General features: G+C 34.2%; 5 protein-coding genes and 1 long non-coding RNA gene across 7 annotated transcripts in view; 1 reads left to right on the forward strand and 5 right to left on the reverse strand.

The window, feature by feature from the left end:
- The window catches only part of LOC144847586 (3-oxoacyl-[acyl-carrier-protein] reductase FabG-like), an 88,468-nt gene that overhangs the window by 29,919 nt on the left and 39,332 nt on the right, over positions 1-19,217 (forward strand). The window lies entirely within an intron of this gene.
- On the reverse strand, positions 672-2,830 carry LOC144848908 (uncharacterized). The gene is made up of 5 exons (XM_078705860.1): positions 2,806-2,830; positions 2,638-2,756; positions 1,810-2,023; positions 999-1,172; positions 672-811 (listed from the first exon to the last, which is right to left on the reverse strand). The coding sequence occupies exons 1-5, from the start codon at positions 2,828-2,830 to the stop codon at positions 672-674; spliced, it is 672 nt and encodes a 223-aa protein (XP_078561986.1).
- Positions 6,017-8,620, reverse strand: LOC144848909 (uncharacterized). The gene is made up of 2 exons (XM_078705861.1): positions 8,026-8,620; positions 6,017-7,995 (listed from the first exon to the last, which is right to left on the reverse strand). The coding sequence occupies exons 1-2, from the start codon at positions 8,618-8,620 to the stop codon at positions 6,017-6,019; spliced, it is 2,574 nt and encodes an 857-aa protein (XP_078561987.1).
- Positions 8,629-19,217, reverse strand: part of LOC144848910 (uncharacterized) — a 162,750-nt gene continuing 152,161 nt past the window's right edge. Inside the window, exons 2-3 of the mRNA XM_078705862.1 lie at positions 14,884-15,129; positions 8,629-9,553 (exon numbers count right to left, since the gene is read on the reverse strand). Of these exons, the coding sequence (XP_078561988.1) occupies positions 8,629-9,342 (714 nt within the window). The 5' untranslated portion in view covers positions 9,343-9,553; positions 14,884-15,129. The remainder of the gene's footprint in view (positions 9,554-14,883; positions 15,130-19,217) is intronic.
- Positions 15,141-17,545, reverse strand: LOC144848911 (uncharacterized). Its single transcript, XM_078705863.1, has 5 exons — positions 17,371-17,545; positions 17,100-17,200; positions 16,494-16,639; positions 15,748-16,084; positions 15,141-15,310 (listed from the first exon to the last, which is right to left on the reverse strand). Exons 2-5 carry the CDS (start codon positions 17,176-17,178, stop codon positions 15,141-15,143), a joined length of 732 nt encoding a protein of 243 aa, XP_078561989.1. The 5' UTR covers positions 17,179-17,200; positions 17,371-17,545.
- LOC144848610 (uncharacterized) lies at positions 17,499-19,193 on the reverse strand. 2 transcript variants are annotated; one of them, XR_013613888.1, is made up of 4 exons: positions 19,106-19,193; positions 18,454-18,568; positions 17,921-18,029; positions 17,499-17,584 (listed from the first exon to the last, which is right to left on the reverse strand). It is a non-coding gene; the product is annotated as an uncharacterized LOC144848610 (long non-coding RNA). The 2 variants fall into 2 exon arrangements; XR_013613889.1 differs by having other exon boundaries at positions 17,570-17,604.

The raw sequence follows: 19,217 nt of genomic DNA on the forward strand, positions 1-19,217 counted from the left end.
AAGGGTGATCGATCTATACCAAAATATTTTGAAAAAATTAAGTAGGTCAAGTGTTATAACGTTCGTAAAGCCAGTTACTTATTCGTCGTAGAGGGCGAAGATGCAAAAAAGTTCGCGGAACTGGAGTGGCAAATGGTAAAGTAGGTCAAGGTTGATCGATCCATACAAAAATATTTTGAAAAAATTAAGCAGGTCAAGTGTTATAACGTTCGTAAAGCCAGTTACTTATTCGCTGTAGAGGGCGAAGATGCAAAAAAGTTCGCGGAACTGGGGAGGCAAATGATAGAGTAGGTCAAGGGTGATCGATTCATACCAAAATATTTTGAAAAAATTAAGCAGGTCAAGTGTTATAACGTTCGTAAAAGCTAGTTACTTATTCGCCGTAGAGGGCGTAAATGCATAAAATGTTATTAAACTTTGACCGGAAGAAGTAGAGGAGGTCAAGGCTAACATGTTGGTGCAATATCAACTCAATTAGACAGTTATTACGTATTAAAATCTGTTTTTTTTAAATATTTGTGACTGTCCCTTTAATTGAATTTGAATAAGGAACTAGGAACTAGGAACTAGTAACCAACTTCACAGACATTGCAGATCTTGAAAAGACAAAATAAATCTTCATTTCCCAAATTATTTGTGGCCTTCAGTTATACTAATGTACTTATGTAAACTTAATTTTCTAATAAAGCAACTAGTACATAATGATTCTTACCCTTATTTGTGACTTGATAAGATTCGATAAGTTTTCTTATTTGTGCAATTTCATTCTCTGTTAATTTGGCATGTATATTGATTGTCTTTTTTGTTGGATCTGCAATAAAGTATTTTAATCTTGTATTAACACCTTACATAATATGTATTTTAAAATAATGATAAAGAAAAGAAAATTACTATGATCAAGGAAAGGAGGAGTGTGAACACAGACTAATCTTTCATTGTTGTTGTTGTTCACTTTTATATATCTGGCTCTAGGTGATCCAGCACAACTGTATTCTTACCTGAGCTTCCTGGATCGTACCAGCTAGTTTTATTCATCTTTAACCTACTTCTAATATTAAGACCTACAGCTGGAACTGTTTGAAAAAACATAGAGAACTTTGGACCACATGTGTAATATACGCACGACACCAAATCAACTGTCTTCAGCTCTAGTTGCATAAGTGACAAGGTATCTGTAAGAATTAAAGATTCAAGACATGTTATTGGTCCATTTAAAATGGAAATTCACTTTGCTAGGCATAGTTAAAACAATATTGAAAAGATCATAGCACGTCAACTGTGTACAGTATGTAGAAAAAATCTTCTTTGCTATAATTTTTAAACCTTTAGGTATAAAGCTCTGTCTACACTATCAAACTAGTTTGACAAAAAAAGTGTGATTTGCCCAAATGTGGTAGTGATATGACATCATCATGTCCATATATCGGCACATCACATTTGTTTGTCACATAAAGTTTGATAGTGTAGACAGAGCTTTAGACAGAACATCAAAATGGAGGCAACTCAGAATTAATCATGAAAAAAAGGGCTAAAGTTTGTTGCTTAGAAGGCATTTTTACAATGGCAATGTCAAACTTTTAGGTAAAGACAGAACATAAAAACACATACTCCAAAAATCCATACAGAATTAATCATGAAAAAAGAGCAAAAGTTTGTTGCTTAGAAGGCATTTTTAAAATGGCGATGTCAAGGCAATCTAAAAGACTTGCCTCACCCACCGGTAAATAGTAAATAATATAGAGGCACTCCTGTTCCTGCTCCTCTTCCTGTTTTATGTGTTTGACGAATCAAATTTTCTTTTTAACTTACCGTTCAAATTCAAAACTATTTTATTCCATTGAAAGTCAACACTTGTACAAGATGTATATTCTTTGCTTCCAATTCTAACAAGAGTGGCATCGAAGGATACGAATCGTAGACCATTTTGTGCGGTTATATCTGACTTTTCTAGGTTACAATCTGGTAGATCGTCTTTTAGTTTATCCTTTACTTTTTCACTACTTTTACAAGGTAATTCCCCATTCTAAAAACAAAAAATGAAAACAATAGAATTAAATACAAATAATAAATGCCATACTCATCCAACAGCAAGTGCAATAGATTGCCAACAAACTATTTTATATAAGTCTCATTTGAGTGGAGTTGAAAATAAATGCAAAACAAAAATGTTTTAAAAAAGGTAAATATGCATCACTAGAAATATTATAGGCAAATTGTGAGTGAGTGTAAATGTGTTAAAAATACAGAATTTGGTTTTAAAGTGCATGATAATGTCATGTTATTAAAAACAAACGCTCATATTGTAACTTGTTTAAAAGCAGCATGTCTGGGCTGACCTAGATAGCTTGTTTACCTGCATACTTCTTTCTAAAAGGAGACAGCCAGACAGTGGCAAGTACTGTACTAATATTGACACAAGAATCATAGACAAATGGAACGTACTAGAGGAGGCAGTCAATACGAGTACTAACTAACTTGCCTCCTGATTCACTTAAAGGTAAGAACACTTAGAGGTAAGAGTTGTTGATTTGCTCTTGGAGAGAGAGGACCTGTTTTGAACTTGAATAAAACACTTCTCAACTTAGATCACTGTGTATCTATTTATTACAAGTCATAAGGATAACAATAATAAAATACCTGGTTTCTCATTTTGTTTTTAATCTTCTTCTTGACAGGTGTATTATAGCCACTTCCACTGTCTGAATCATCCAATCTGTGGTGACTGGTGGGCTTGAGTTCAGAGTAATCTGAAAACACTAAATATGTAAAACAGTTCAATTCAATTTATTCTGGATTTTACAATACAGACAATAACACGTACATCACACATGCTAGACCCTGGGGATTCCTACAGCGAACTCAATTGCTTTTGATGGGACGTCCCAGGCATCAACAGTTGGCATTAATTCTGTGTTTTAACCTTAATCTTACATTGCAAAAATAGCAAAATTATTGAATTATTAAACTTAATTTAAAATATAGTTGATGCTGATATGAAGTTTGCAGTACACTACATATGTAATTCTAAAAAGAACTGTTGAGTTTCTTAATGTTTTGATCAATATGCTTATTACTGTCGAGGGTCCAGAGAAATATATGAGTCGAGAATTGAAATATCACACGGTTATATGCTTCCTTTAAGTCTTTATTTACCAATACCGTGATAGAGTTGATTAACTGTGAAACAATAAAAATGACATAATAGTATGGTTAGCTATAAATTATAATGTTCTTGGTTCTTAATTTAAACTGGTTTAACATGACCTATTTAAACAATTGACAGAATGATAATATTAACATTGATCCATCAGCAACAACTGCAATTAATACAGTCTTCTATAATAATGCATAATTGTTGTCCAGTATTACTATTACTATTATAATATGAGCATAAATATTAGCTATTCAAACAACAATTTAACCAAAAAACAAGCATATAAACTGTTATGCTTTCATAGAAGCAACAGGTATCTGGGCTCGCACTGGCCGATCGCCAAGTCGCCATGGGCGAAAACGTTTCCAGATTGGCGAAAAATAAAACGGCTACTTTAGCCATTTTGGCTATGACAGATGATAAAATAGATAATAAAATAATCATTTTGGCGAAAACATAAAGTCCAACTAAAAGGTCCATTTGTCGATCTTCAAACATTTATTTTGTTCGTTATCATGTTGTTTACTTCAAGCTCCATTTTTGTCAACTTGTTTCGTTGTACCAGGCGTCTCTTTGTTATTTCAATATGATGGAGATAGCAGAGGTAGACTGCACAGAGAAACAGACGTTACACGACACATGGATGATGGAGTCTACTCAAACTATCACGTGTTGCGCTGCACAAACGATCGACGACTCGACAGCCGACGGTCGGCTATTTACCGGGATTGTCTATTTTTCGATAAGGGTGTTCTTTTCAGATTAAAAAAAACATAGTATCTTCAATGAATGATCTTATCGAAATCAATATTTATGCGTTATACATTTTAGTCTCCAATAGTGTAGTTTCATATTTTACCCTTAATAAAGTTTCCTCGTGCGTGCAGTGCGTCAGTAGAGTAAACAAAACAACATTCGGGAAATGGTAGAGTCTAACGGGGATTTAGCTAAACACACACGTGCATTTATTGCGGACTATATAAACAGCAAGGCCGGCCACCGGCTTCTGTGTTGTTGGGTAATAAATAATCGAGCCGGGATGGTATAAATTTCTCCCCCGACAGAAACGGCTTTTCCCTGTGCTTTGGCCTATATTATCTGCACGTTCAACAACGATACGAGTGTTCGTTTGCTAGAAATATTTTTAGCATATAGGCCTACGACGTACCGTACATAATTTTGTAGGCCTAGGCGTGCGCTACTGCACTTTCGCACCTCTTGAGCATACCCAATTTAAAAACATTCACCCGCTGCGCAGCGGTGGGTGACCGTGAAAGTCTTAGGATTTTCGCGTGTTACGGAAGCCACCAGCCAAGCGTAAAAAACAAAAATAACATAGCGTTCAGGGGATTTCAGAAAACTGTAAAATGTTTCTTATTAAATTGATAACTGTATGAATGCTGTATGATTAAAAACAATTTGTTTTGATCATATAAAATTATAAAATGCAACAACAATTATTTTTTTAAATCAAATATACAGTGATTTAGGCATGGCTCTCTTTCCCCAAATGCCTTACAAAAACGTTCAGGGAACAGTGTATAGACCTATTGACATAGATAAATTAACTAAAACGTTTTTACCATTATATTTCAACAATTTTTAATTTTGGCTAATGACCGATTCATTTGGCTAAATAAAAAAATTGGACTTCAGCCATTTTGGCTATAGATAAACTGATTTGACTAAAAAAAATACTTTGACTTTCGCCAAATGGCTAAACAAAATAAAATGTTAGTGCTACCCCAGGGTATATCTCACTTATGAGATGGTCCCTGAAAGTTAAAACAAAGTTATCTAGGCCTAGCCTACCGAAAGTACCAGCCATAAATAACATCTCAAATAACACAACAAAATGACTATATTCGATAAGAGAATTGAGCTTACCGAATTCTGTAAACTTTTCCTGGCTTATGGTTCAGTAATTTATACAAAACTTTCTAAAATCTCTCTCTATTTATCTCTTATAATCTCCAACTAACTTCTTAAATCCTGTCTTCTTTCCTTTTCACACAAAAAAGGCATGTTACCATGCAACCTCCTCATATTACAATAGGTTGCCACAGAAAACCAAATATTTTGCCCAATATTAATTAAACTAGAAGCAATGGCTTCTACATTCCGGCCCCTTAATAGTTTACTAATTTAAACTATTACTAAACTACTACAAAATCTACTAAAGAACTGAATCGGTCATTCAAAAATGGTATAAGTTTCAACAAACATATTACAAAACTAATCAATTTTCTCAGATTCTAAGAGTAAACATAATTTAGCTATAGGTCTTTCGAATACTGATGATTTAGTCTTAACAACACATGATCTAACAAAGTTCTTTGCATCTCTTCGTACTTCCATCACTCTTGCTAAAGACCATGAATTTCTCGGTAATGTGTTATCAGCTATGAGCACCACATCGTCTACTTGAAAATTCCGACGAGGATTCAACCACTTCTGTCGTTGCTGTAATGTTGGTAGGTATTCCTTTCGCCATCTTGTCCAAAATAGATCGCTCAAGTATTGAACTTGTTTCCAGCGCCGTCTAGCGTAAACATCCTTTCTGTCAAATACGCCTGGTGGTAGTGATTGTGTTGACCGCTGGGTCAGAAGCATGTTTGGAGTTATGGGACTCAGATCTTCATGATAGCTTGACACAGTAGTCAATGGACGGCTGTTCACAATTAATTCAATTTCACAAAATAGGGTACAGAGCCCTTCATCATCCATCTTTATAGCTTGTTCAGCAAGAAGTCCCTTCATTACCTGCCGAACTGTTCTAATCTGCCGTTCCCACACCCCACCAAAATGGGAGGCTGCGGGTGGATTAAACTTCCACTCTATGTTTTTCTGATGACACCAGGTTTAAATTTTGGCTTGGTTCCAAGAATTCACGGATTCTTTTAATTGCTTCTCTGCACCAACAAAGTTGGTTCCATTGTCGGTTCTTATGCACGTGACCTCTCCTCTTCTGGCCACAAATCTTCTAATAGCATTCAAACAAGAATCTGTATTCATTGTGTGCAAAACTTCCAAATGAATGGCCCGTAAGTTTAAACAAGTGAAAATCAGGCCATATCTTTTCAATACACTTCTTCCTCTTTTAATCTCAAAAGGACCGAACACGTCCATACCAGTGTTCGCGAATGGAGGCTTATCTGGGGTCACACGTTCCGACGGCAAATCTGCCATCTTTTGCTCTCCTACTCTTGCATGTTGTTTACGACATGTTATACACCTTGTAACTATGTGTTTGATAGCCGACACGGCTGCAGGTATCCAATATCCTTTTCTCAGCTCAAATAAAACTGAGTTTCTTCCAAGGTGGCCAAGTTGTTTATGGGTGTCGATTATCATAGCTTGTGCAATCTGTGAATCTTTAGGTATTATTAACTGGTGCTTGGCGTACTCATCAAGGGTTGACTTGTTCAAACGACCACCAACTCGTAATAAATCATCTTCCCATACCGGGTCAAGTTTGCGTATCGCACTGCCTCTCATTGCGCGGGCAATCAAACCATTATTTCCTGTTTTAAGTGCAAGGATCTCCCTTTTGAAGTATTTTTGCTGCTCATGATTGATTATTTCTTTCTCTGCAACCTGAAGTTGTAGCAAGTTTAGACTGTGATTAAGTGGTCCGTTCAACTTCTCTATTTCTGCCATAACCTTCTCGGTTTTTTCTTTAGAGGCAGGTTCGTTTTCATATTTCTTCTCTACAGATTTCCTGAATAATACCTTTTGCTGTAGTCTCCCTTTTATAGCCAACAGCCATGCTACAGCACGTTTCAGCTTTCGGAAACTTGAGTACCTTTCAACTAATCGACACATTGCAGATTGCGTTTCATTTACAACTGCTGCATGAGCCTGTCTTTTTACCTCTGGATCGTCAAGTGGTATCACATTTAAGGCTGGTGATTCTTGCCACTTCTCCCATTCTACGGAAGATTTCTGTAGAAACTCAGGACCATGAGTCCATCTATCATTTTTTAGAAACTCATCGATTTTCATTCCACGTGATGCTTCATCAGCCGGATTATTAGCACTGCGTACATATTTCCATTGTGTAGGGCTCGAGGCATCAAGTATTGCAGTCACTCTATTTGCTACGAATGTCTTAAATCGTGCGGTGGTATTGTTAAGGTAGCGCAGAACAGTTTGACTATCTGTCCAATAAACAGTCTCATCTACTCCATCTAATTTATCTAGCAACATCTTAGTTACACGAACAGCCATGGTTGCGGCAGTGAGCTCTAGTCTTGGTACAGTAACATGTTTCAAAGGAGTAACTCGGCTTCTGGCTAACACTAGCGAACATCTAGCTTTACCTTGTTTGTCCTCATATCTCATATATGCTGCCATTCCGTATCCTTTCTCACTTGCATCAGAGAATACATGAAGCTGACGTGAAGCTATTTCTCCAAGACCTTTACTTATGTAACATCTAGGCATGTTCCATTCTTGTAGCCGTTTTAGCTCATCAAGCCATTGTTGCCATCGCCTGAAGTCCACTTCTTCATCAATTTTATCGTCCCATCCGGAACCTTTACGACATAATTCTTGCAGAATCAGTTTAGCCGGAAGGACGAAAGGTGAGACTAATCCTAGCGGATCGAAAACAGAACTTATCACAGAGAGCAGTCCGCGTCGGGTAGCTGGTTTATCAGGTAACTTAATGTCAAAGCCCAACTTATCGGTTTCTGCTGACCAACATACACCCAGTGCTCTTTCGCTTGGTAACTCTCCATTATCTAAATCCAGTGTCTTAAATTCAGGTGCTCGTTCATTGATTGGGATTGACTCCAATACAGCTCTACTATTGCTGATCCATTTGGTCAGCCTAAATCCTTAAATTTCTGCGCATAATTCTCTTAGACCTTTGGCTAGTTCCATTCCCTTTGCTTCAGTCTCAACTGATACCAAACAATCATCTACATAAAAGTTTCTTTGTATGGCTGTCACCACCTCTTGAGGATATCTTTCACCTACATCTGTAGCTGTTCTCCGCAGAGCAAGATTCGCACATGACGGCGAAGAAGTCGCTCCAAATAGATGGCAAGTCATTCTATATACGCTGGGTTCATTCTCCATATTGCCGTCTTCCCACCAGAGGAATCTCATAAAATCCCGATCATGTTCAGGAACTTTAACCTGTAGAAACATACCTTCTACATCGGACATAAGAGCTATTTCATTTTGACGGAACCTTACTAGAACTCCAATTAAGCTATTTGTAAGATCCGGGCCTTGTAGTAGCACATCGTTCAACGCAATTCCTTGGTACTTTGCCGCACAGTCGAAGACGACACGTATCTTATTTGGCTTATTTGGGTTGTACACTCCATGATGAGGAATATACCAAGTTCTCCCATAATTGATGTTATCTTTCACGATTTTTTCGGCATGTCCCTGTCTTATCTGCTTTTCCATAAATGCAATGTAGTCCTCTTTAAACTTTTGGTTTCTCTCCATTTTCTTTTTTAACGACAGGTGGTAGCTAACAACCTCTCAGGTGTGGTGGTGGCTGGTAATTGACTGAGAGTAGGCATAAATAAGTTGGCATCTACGTTCACACCAGGTTGGTATGGTTGTGCAATGGAGACTTGGCTTTGAGATGAAAGGACTTCTTCAATCGCCCTTTGTTTGGCTTCTGAAGCCTCCAGTTTTGTTCTTAGCTCAAGTCTGGCTTCTCTATTTTTCAGGTCCAACTTAGCTCGCTCAATCGCCTCACGTTCTTCTATTGCCGCCATCTCTGCATTTAAGTCAGCTTGTTTTTGAATTTCATTCAATTTAGCATCGGACAAGGCAGATTGACCACCGCTTGACCTTCTGCTTGATTTACGAGAAACAGCTTGAGATACGCTATCATTAGGATCTATGCTCACTCTTTGTACTGGATCTTCGTTTAGTGAGTCTTCTGTCTGTTCTTTAAATTCCTTCAGAGCCCTCTCTGTAGGCTCGAAATTTTTCCAATAATCTTGATGCTTTTCTTCTTTGTCTAGTAATTTGGTCAACTCATCATGTTCATCTAAAAAGCTTTCATACAATCCAATCCATACCTTATACTTGTCTTGTATTTCCCTTTTGGATTGTGCTTCTTGAATTGACACTTGCATCTTTTTTAGTTCTTGAATTATACTGCCACGTTTCTTTCTTTTTACTTCAATGGCATGGGTCAGTCCCTTTTCTGTCATGGTTCTTTACCTTTGTGCCTTAGCATCAGGATTAGTATCTTTAGGTTTAGTTGCTGGAGTCGTTTCACTCATCTTCTTAGTTAAAAGAGAATTCGTTAATGATATTATTGTCGAGGGTCCAGAGAAATATATGAGTCGAGAATTGAAATATCACACGGTTATATGCTTCCTTTAAGTCTTTATTTACCAATACCGTGATAGAGTTGATTAACTGTGAAACAATAAAAATGACATAATAGTATGGTTAGCTATAAATTATAATGTTCTTGGTTCTTAATTTAAACTGGTTTAACATGACCTATTTAAACAATTGACAGAATGATAATATTAACATTGATCCATCAGCAACAACTGCAATTCTTTTCTTTTTCTTTTCTTTTATTCAATTTTTCACACTTCAAAAATAATACAAGTATATGTGAAACATTAAGGTAATCAAACTAATTTAAACAAAATATATAGAGATACTTGTACAACAAAGAAGTGTGAAAGGAGGTCAAATAAGTATGATACTTTAAGCTTGACCCCCTAACAAGACTGCAGTTACGGTACATGACAAAAAACAGCACATGAAATATTGATATTTGCTGTACAAAATGCCTAGTAAAAATTAGAGAATAACAAATATCAGTAATAGTTGTGATTAAAATATAATATATAAAAAATAGAATAACAATAAATTAACATTATTAAAAATAATCATAACACCTTATTCATCATATGCTTGGATTAGAGATTGCTTATATGTAATTTTAAAACTAAAAAGTGAAGGTTTCTTTATCAGTGATTGTGAAAGACTTTCCCAAAGTTTAGGTCCGGTATAAAGTATTGAAAGACGTCTAATGTGCGAGTCGCAGTTTTTAACAGTGTATACATTAGTATTGGAAAAACGGGTAAAATGTGTATGGGTATCAGAAGGTTTAGTAAAGAGTGAACATATGTGGGTCGGAAGTAGATTATTTGTAAGTCGGTACATGAATAATGCAGTTTGAAGTTTATTAACATCAAAGACGTTGAGAGATTTAAAGTTAAAAAATAAGTGTTTTGAATGAGATCTGAATGATGCCCCTGAACAGATTCGGATTGCACGTTTTTGCAATTTAAAAATTCGGTCAATATTGGTAGTTTCGAAACTAGTCCAGGGGCATAAAGTGCTGAACTTGCCAGGTGTAACGGCCCAGGCAATGTTGCAGTATGATATGTACGGAAGAATTAAAGTATTATATAAATTAAATAAAATGTTTGATGGAAGTGTGTACTTTAATTTGTTCATCATACCAGTGTTTCTCGCAATTGTGTTGCAGATTGTATTGATATGATGTTTCCAAGATAATTTTGAGTCAATGGAGACGCCAAGAAATTTGGTTTCCTCAACACGTGTGATTAACTTGTCATTAATTAAAACTTTTAAGTTATGAGAGATGGATTTTTTGTTTTTATGTTCAAATATAATATAATTTGATTTGGATTCATTTAGCGATAATTTATTGATTTGGAACCAATCAGAAACTTTGCGTAATTCACTATTAATTGTATTAACTAAAATTTGATCATTTTTATGAGAATAAATAATATTAGTGTCATCCGCATAAAGTATAAATTTGAGGAATTTGGAACAGTTGGGGAGATCGTTTATATATGTTAAAAATAATAAGGGACCGAGTATGGAGCCTTGCGGAACGCCGCATAGAATGGAGGATAGTTTGGAGTCTTTTATTTTTGATTTATGTAAGTGATATTGTAAATAATATTTCTTCTTCACTTTTTCAATTTGCTGATGATCACACATTATTAACAATAATGATTGTAAATTGCTTCAAAAGGATTTAGATTTAATTGCTAAATGGGCAAATGTAAACAAACTTCCCTTAAATCCTGTCAAATGCGCCGTAATGCATGTTACAAGATGTAAAGAGATAGTTAACTGGGATTATACCATAGAATCAGACAATATTCCTAAAGTTACAGAATTCAAATTTCTAGGTGTTTATGTAAATAGTTCGTTGTCTTGTCATACACAAGTTAATTATATATGTTGTAAAGCAAGTAGATTGCTTGGTTTCATTTCAAAATGTAGTAAAAATATGTCCTGGTTAGCTATGTTGAACTTATACAAAGCTCTATTACTTCCAGTGGTTACCTACTGTTGTTCAATGTGGGCACCATTTGAGAAATCATATATTAATAGAATAGAAAGTATACAAAGGAAAGCAACAAGGATAATAATGTTTAGAAAGGAAGGTTCCTGGGACACATCTTATTTTCATAGGTTGAAAGTGCTTGAATTATTATCTATTGATGACTTGTTTAAATTACATAGACTTTCATTAGGATTTAAGGTGTTGAAAGGTTACTGTCCCCATTCTTTCAATGAGTATATTAAAACTAGTGAAAGATGTCTGGGTAGGCTTTTACGTTGGAATTCGAAAGGCAATACTTTTCATAATTCTGTATTTGTTTCCTTTCCTAGACTATGGGAGCAAATACCAAATGACATAAAAGATTCACAAACAATTTCAATATTTAAGGCTGCTCTAACAAAACACTATATTTCATGTTATGTATAATTTATTTGTATTTTTCTTGTATATGGTTTTATCTTTAACTGATTGTATTGTATGGAGTGAGTGCAGAATCTGTTTGGGCTTTAGCCTATTCTCATTCCTGGTTATTTTTACATTGATGACCGAATAAATATTATTATTATTATTATTATTATTAAAAGGGGGGAAAGCAGTGAATTGTTGGCGACTGGTAAGGTAGCTTTTTAAGAGTTTAAGAGGAAGGCCTCTGACACCATAGTGCTGAAGTTTGTGAAGAAGTATCTCATGATTGATAGTGTCAAAGGCCTAATACTCAAGTCAAGAAAAATACCAACGGTGTGTTCATTGTTTGAAAGTGCAGAAGTCAGTTTATCATAGAGATCAGTTATTGCAAGGTCAGTGGAAAAAGCTTTTCTAAAACCATACTGATGCTTAAAGAGGATATCGTATTTAGAAAAAAAAGTATAAAGTCTGTTGTAGATTAGGCGTTCTAAAACCTTGGACAGGCAAGGCAGCAGGGAAATCGGTCTGTAATTTTCAAAGTAATGGGGATCGCCTTTTTTGAATATAGGAATTACTTTGGCAATTTTTAAAAGGTCTGGAAAAATTCCAGTTTTAAATGATAGGTTAAAAATATGGACTAAAGGCTTGGATATAAAGTTTATAATGTTTTTAATAATTTGATTGGAAAATCCATCAGATCCTGGACTCTTATTGTCCCTAAGTTTTAAGATTATATCAACAATTTCAGTTTCCGTTATTGGAGTTAAATAGAGAGAGTTTGAAATAAAGGAATGATTAAGAAATGATTTAAAATTTGAGTTGCCATTATATGAAATACTTTGCGCAAGGTTGTTCCCAATATTAATAAAATAATCATTCAAGTGTTCAGCAATAAGTGCGGGATTAGTAATTTTACAATTGTTTTTAAAAAAGTGAGAGGGTTGGTTTTGTTTTTTATTTTTACCTAAGATTCCATTGATTGTTCGCCAGGTTTTATGAATATTGTTGGTATACTGGTTGAATTTCGAGGCATAATACTCTTTATTTGCTATGCGAAGTAAATTAGTTAATTTGTTTCTATATTTTATGTATTTGTCCTTATCGGTCTGTTTCTTAGATTTGAGGTAGGCAGTATAGAGCTTATTTCTGGTACCAATTGATTTAATCAGACCGACAGTGATCCATGGTTTACGCTCTTTGCGAAAATTACGTTTAATACGTGTAGTTTTAATACTGGAATTGTACAGACTGGTTAACTTGTTATTAAACAATTGATAGGCACGATTGGGATTGTCATTATTCGCATATATATCGGACCAGTCTGTATTTAGGAGGTCAGCAGATAAAGATGATATAGATTCATCGTCAATTTTTTGTAGGAGGATGAACTTATTGCTATTGGAGTTAGGTGGCTGGGAATATTGATTTTGATGGGTTAAAGAAAAAACAGGAAAATGGTCAGAAATATCTGAGTAAGTAATACCGGTAGAAATTTTGTCATATGTATTATTAGAGAAAATATTATCAATCAAGGTTGCCGTTTTTGTAGTTATTCGTGTAGGTTTAGTAATTAAAGGGAAGAAGTTGTTATTGAGCATTGCAGTAAGGAATTGGGACGTGCTATTATGAGTATTGCATTTTAACAGATCTATATTGAAATCCCCGCAGATGTACGCTGTTTTATTTTCATTATTAATGATGTCAAGAATAAGGGAGATATTGATGTTAAATGAGGTCACCGATAATTCAGGCATACGATAAACAAGACCAAGAATGATGTTTTTCGGTTTGGCATTGATTTCAATAAAAATGGATTCGGATTCTTGAGAAATAAGCGATGAAAGATCGGAACGGTCGTTGTGTTGTAATCTCTGATCCAGGTATATGTTCTGGTTTTTCTAGATAGCTCAATCAGTTTGTAGCCCTCAATGTTATAAAAAGAAAAATTTGTTTTATTGGAGTTGAAAAAGGTTTCGGAAAAACATAAGGCAGAGAAATCATGACTAATGGATTTTAAATAATCTGTTACTTCACTAAAGTGTTTAACGAGACTACGTGCATTTAGATGAAATAAACTGAAAGAAGAAACAATATTATTATATTTAGAGTTAAAATTATCAATGTGGTCATAATTACATGGTTCATGTAAAGTAGCATATTCGTCATTATCACTACGACCATTCAGACTAATATCAAATGGATTTAAAATAAGAGAGTTGATCCGATCGTATTCAATATCATGGTCAAGTGAGAAATGCGTTAAAACATGTAAGAATTCATCATTGTCAACTATTGAATTAAAAGGAAATAAGTTTCCAGTGCAAGAGAGGCAGATCCATGAATTTACTTCAGACCTATGTATACATATTTTATGAGCCATAGAATTACAAGCAATGCATTTTAATAGGTCTGAGCCATGGACATTATTACATAAAATACAATTCATTGTAAGAAAATAAAATATTCAAATAAATACAAATGTTGTGAAGACATTCAGTTTGTAGTTTTGGGACAATATAGATACAATATGTATAGGCTAGTAAGATTAGGCAATGAAAAAATAAATAGTAAAATAAAACAATACAAAACAACAAAAGTAGAGCTATAGAAACGTTCTGAGACAGCGTGTTGAAAGTATGATGAATGCTGCATTGAGATGTACCGTATGCAAATTTGACATGTGGTAAGAGTGCTTTACAGAAGTAAATCAAACAGTTAATACAGTCTTCTATAATAATGCATAATTGTTGTCCAGTATTACTATTACTATTATAATATGAGCATAAATATTAGCTATTCAAACAACAATTTAACCAAAAAACAAGCATATAAACTGTTATGCTTTCATAGAAGCAACAGGTATATCTCACTTATGAGATGGTCCCTGAAAGTTAAAACAAAGTTATCTAGGCCAGCCTACCGAAAGTACCAGCCATAAATAACATCTCAAATAACACAACAAAATGACTATATTCGATAAGAGAATTGAGCTTACCGAATTCTGTAAACTTTCCCTGGCTTATGGTTCAGTAATTTATACAAAACTTTCTAAAATCTCTCTCTATTTATCTCTTATAATCTCCAACTAACTTCTTAAATCCTGTCTTCTTTCCTTTTCACACAAAAAAGGCATGTTACCATGCAACCTCCTCATATTACAATAGGTTGCCACAGAAAACCAAATATTTTGCCCAATATTAATTAAACTAGAAGCAATGGCTTCTACAATGCTTTAATCGCACTCAGGTGAAGTCAAATACCGTCAGAATTGACACCATTAATTACTGCCGGTGAACTACAGTCGTCAGAATTGACACCATTAAATACCGCCGATGACCTACAGTCATCAGAATTGACACCATTACTTGTCTCCTCATCTTGACTCATTGGTTCCTCCTCATCACTAGATATTGATATACATACTAGATGGATACAATATTAAATGTTTACTTGTATGAATAGAAAGATGAAGATGCTTTTCATGAATTCTTTACCTTTTTTGATCAATTTTTAACCTCTAAAATGTATAATATGGACACATCATTAGACTACTGATTACACTACCAATTAAACAAACCATGAAGGAAACATAAAGGAAAGGAAAATACATTGACACAATAACAAACCCTCTAGCCCTAAACAGAAAATAATTGAATGATAGAAAATGTTTGAGAGAGGGAGAGTTTTTTTTAGTATTTTGACCATACTCTACATTCTCCTTATTTAATCATTGTTCTTCTGAACTAAATTGGAAATCATTCTGGTTATAACCAGCCTTAAACGTGTACTTTATTTTGAATGAAATCAACTCAAATTAAAACGAAGAAAAGTTGATAAGTGAAACTAAGTAACATATTACCAGGTTGAACAGCTTGTTTTCTAGGCCTGCTTGCTGGGTAGCTCTTTGCTGGTGCCTTTAACCGATATGATTCTTTCCAATTACTAGATGATACTGTAGACGGAGGTGACTGCCGTTTCACCGGCAAATAAACTGTTTTTTTCTTGTTAACAAAAGATTCATTGTTCAAAGTTTTCATTTCTTCTTTTGGCACAGTGATAAGTTTCAGATATTTCTTAACAGAGAAATCACATTTACAGGAATCACATTTTACAAGGCTTCTTGATTTGATTCCACAATGCGCACACAGGGCAAGATTAACGGTATCTGTATCGTCATCATCTTCATTATCATCATCCTGAAATAATAAGTAATAATACTAACTTCCATAGAAAAAAAACGACAAAAAAAATGTTTTAACTTATAAAATAACACAATAAATGGTTAAATTCAACCAAAAATCCATTGGCTGGCAGGCAATTTGACGATTTTTTGCTTTAAATTTCATTTTTTTCAGGTAACTAAATTTTGTTTAGATCCAATTTTTGGTAAAATAACTATTATGAGACATTAAAATGGCATATTCCAAAAAAAAAAATTAAAACAATTATTTTTTAGGGGGAAAATACATCTTTAACCATAGTGTTACTACAATAGAAAATACAAAAACAGCCAAAACAATTTAACTGTGCTTGTACATAATCACAAAAAAAAAAAATATTTCATATAATTTCTACCATCTCGTCATCGGGTGTACATTTTCTTACGTTTTCGGTTGAAAGGATTTCCGTCGTTGAAGTTGGTTCTTTCACTGGACGTGTATAATGGACAATTGTTGGTGGTGTCATTTTAGTTGGTAACGATCTAATAGAATGCTTTCCAGGTGTTTTGCTGTTTGCATCATTTGTAGCTGCTGTTTAAAAAACAAAAATAAATTGTATTTGTATTGGTTCACTATAGTTAATCTTTATAGTCACCACTTAGTAGACTTTGTTATTTGGTTGAGAACAGGAACACAATTTGACAAAACCAAATTTGATCATTACAACCATTCAGGAAAAATATTCTTTGTTATACACTTATTTGAATAAAAAATACCATATCATAAATATTTCTTTATATATTTACCTAAAATGCCAATGATAACCATAAGCGATTTCGTTCACTATCCTTCTTAAAGGTGGCAATCAATCAAACATATACAGTACACAAGATGCTCTTTATAAACAAAGTCTTATTACAATTTTTTCGGAGTGGAATTGTTATTTGTCATTTGAAAAAATCCTGACATGACAGGACTTGGATTGGTAGCCAAGCATCATAACCACCAAGCCACAACTCCACTCCAATGTGATTGGTCATATTGGTCTTACCTGTAAGTTGCTTATGTTGGATGATTTTGAATAGTTGGGAAGAAGGTATTTGTATCACACCTTGCCTTAAGTCTGCCATGTTTACATTTGTGACATTTGAACTGAAATCAAAACACAGATTGAAGAAAAATATGGAAAAAAATCAAAAGACAATGCAATATCAAATATTGTACTAAACCTAGTAGTACAGTACAGAATATTATGGTACAGAATATTATGGTACAGTATATTATGGTACAGTATTATATACCAAATCATTTTATATACCTACCGTTTTAGTATAATTGGTTGGTTTGTCTGTGTAAAGAGAGTTATTTCAGCATTTGTAACTGGGGTTTCTGAACTAGATTGTGTTGTAATGTAGGTCCTCTTCTGGGCTCTTGGTTTAGTGTTTGATAAGATGTTGGACTGGTACGGTTTAAAAGAGGCGGCTACTGTGCTGCCATCTACTTTGGTATTTTACCTAATTTCTTGCTGTCAAATTCCTTTTGGAGAAGAAAGATTATTTTCAGCATTAAGAATCATTTTTTAAAACCAATTTGAAATTAAATTTCTTGTGATCTGTCTACACTATTCAAACTAGTTTGGCAAAGAAAGTTTGATGTGCCCAAATATGGTAGTGATATGAAATTATTAGCATGTCCATATATGGGCACATCACATTTTTTTTCACACAAAGACTGAGCTTTATAGGCAATATATTATACAAATTAGTTATCCTGCAAAATACATGGATATATAAACCTACAAACTTCATTCAATTTTATGTACAGACATAACTTATAATATCATTATATTAAACTTCAAGAATGAGTACTTACTATAGCACCCTTGTGTTTCCTAGATAATGGTGGTTGAACTACCACATGGCTTGTTCCTGTTTTCGTAAATAAATTCTTATGTTTTTCCTTATCAACAATGATAATATCACTGCAAAAACAATGTGGTTACATATAATATGTTTGTATATGATATATAAAGCCCAAATATCAACAAATTTTATAAATTGTATACACTTAGAAAGTATAATTTGACACTCAATTTTAAAAACATTTTAGAAATTACATACTGTACTATATGATTACATATTTGGTTAAACAGTATTTTGTTTGCATTTTTGCTTTTTTTCACATTTTTTCAAGACACAACTTTGCGCTGATTACTAGCTGCATTATGCGAGTATGTTTCCATACGTGTTTGATCCAAAAAAATGACTGGGCTAATAATGTTCAGCGCTTAGAGGTTTCACAACATTAGGTGCTATATAAATCCATGATATTATTATTATTAATTGGGTCGTCTAGAATCTATTGTGTTTATATGTTTTTAGATTGGAAATAAACCAAACACATACTCATCATCAATTTCTTCTTCTTCTATTTCGTCAGAGGTTATGTCAGAGGTTATGTCAGAATTTCCGTATGCTGTTACGAAGCCTTGTCCTCTACCAGATTCCTCTGCATCTAAAGCTATTATACAATGATAAGACAATGATATACTAAAGACCATGACATGATGTGTGATTTGAACTCCAAATTTGAAACAGCACAATGTATTTTTTTTATATATAAAAACCTGTTTCTGTTATTGCATTTATATACAAATGTATATTAAAATAATTTACAATTGAATTTATTTTGCTTTTTATTGTTTATGTAAACTAAACAGCATTGCCATTACCATATATTATAAATTTTATCATTACAATCATATGTTATGTTGATGGAATGCAATCTTGTGACACCTAGGGCCGGCCTAGTCAAGTCTCTAAGCCCTTTTTATATTCTCAGCATGCGCACATGAAACAGGGACGAGCTGTCCAACATTTTCCAGGTATGTCTCTCTCATCTCCACCACACACGCCGTCCATACGTCGTATGTGTACTTCTAGCTCCTGTCCTGCTGTCAACAATTACGGAGTTGGCAGACCAAAACAACAGACAATGGCCTTAATATCTCAATAGCATAAGACTGCATTTATAACAATAATTAAGGTTTATTCTTACCAGACAATAGATCGGAATAATTCATTTTCAGTAATGGTGTTTCCAGAACATTTTGAGATGATTATTTTTGGCTAGGCCTAGGGCTAGGCCTACCTAATCTCTCTCGCGCGAG

This window comes from Antedon bifida, chromosome 7 (assembly GCF_963402885.1).
Source record: "Antedon bifida chromosome 7, ecAntBifi1.1, whole genome shotgun sequence".
In the NCBI taxonomy this organism is placed as follows: Eukaryota; Metazoa; Echinodermata; class Crinoidea; order Comatulida; family Antedonidae; genus Antedon; species Antedon bifida.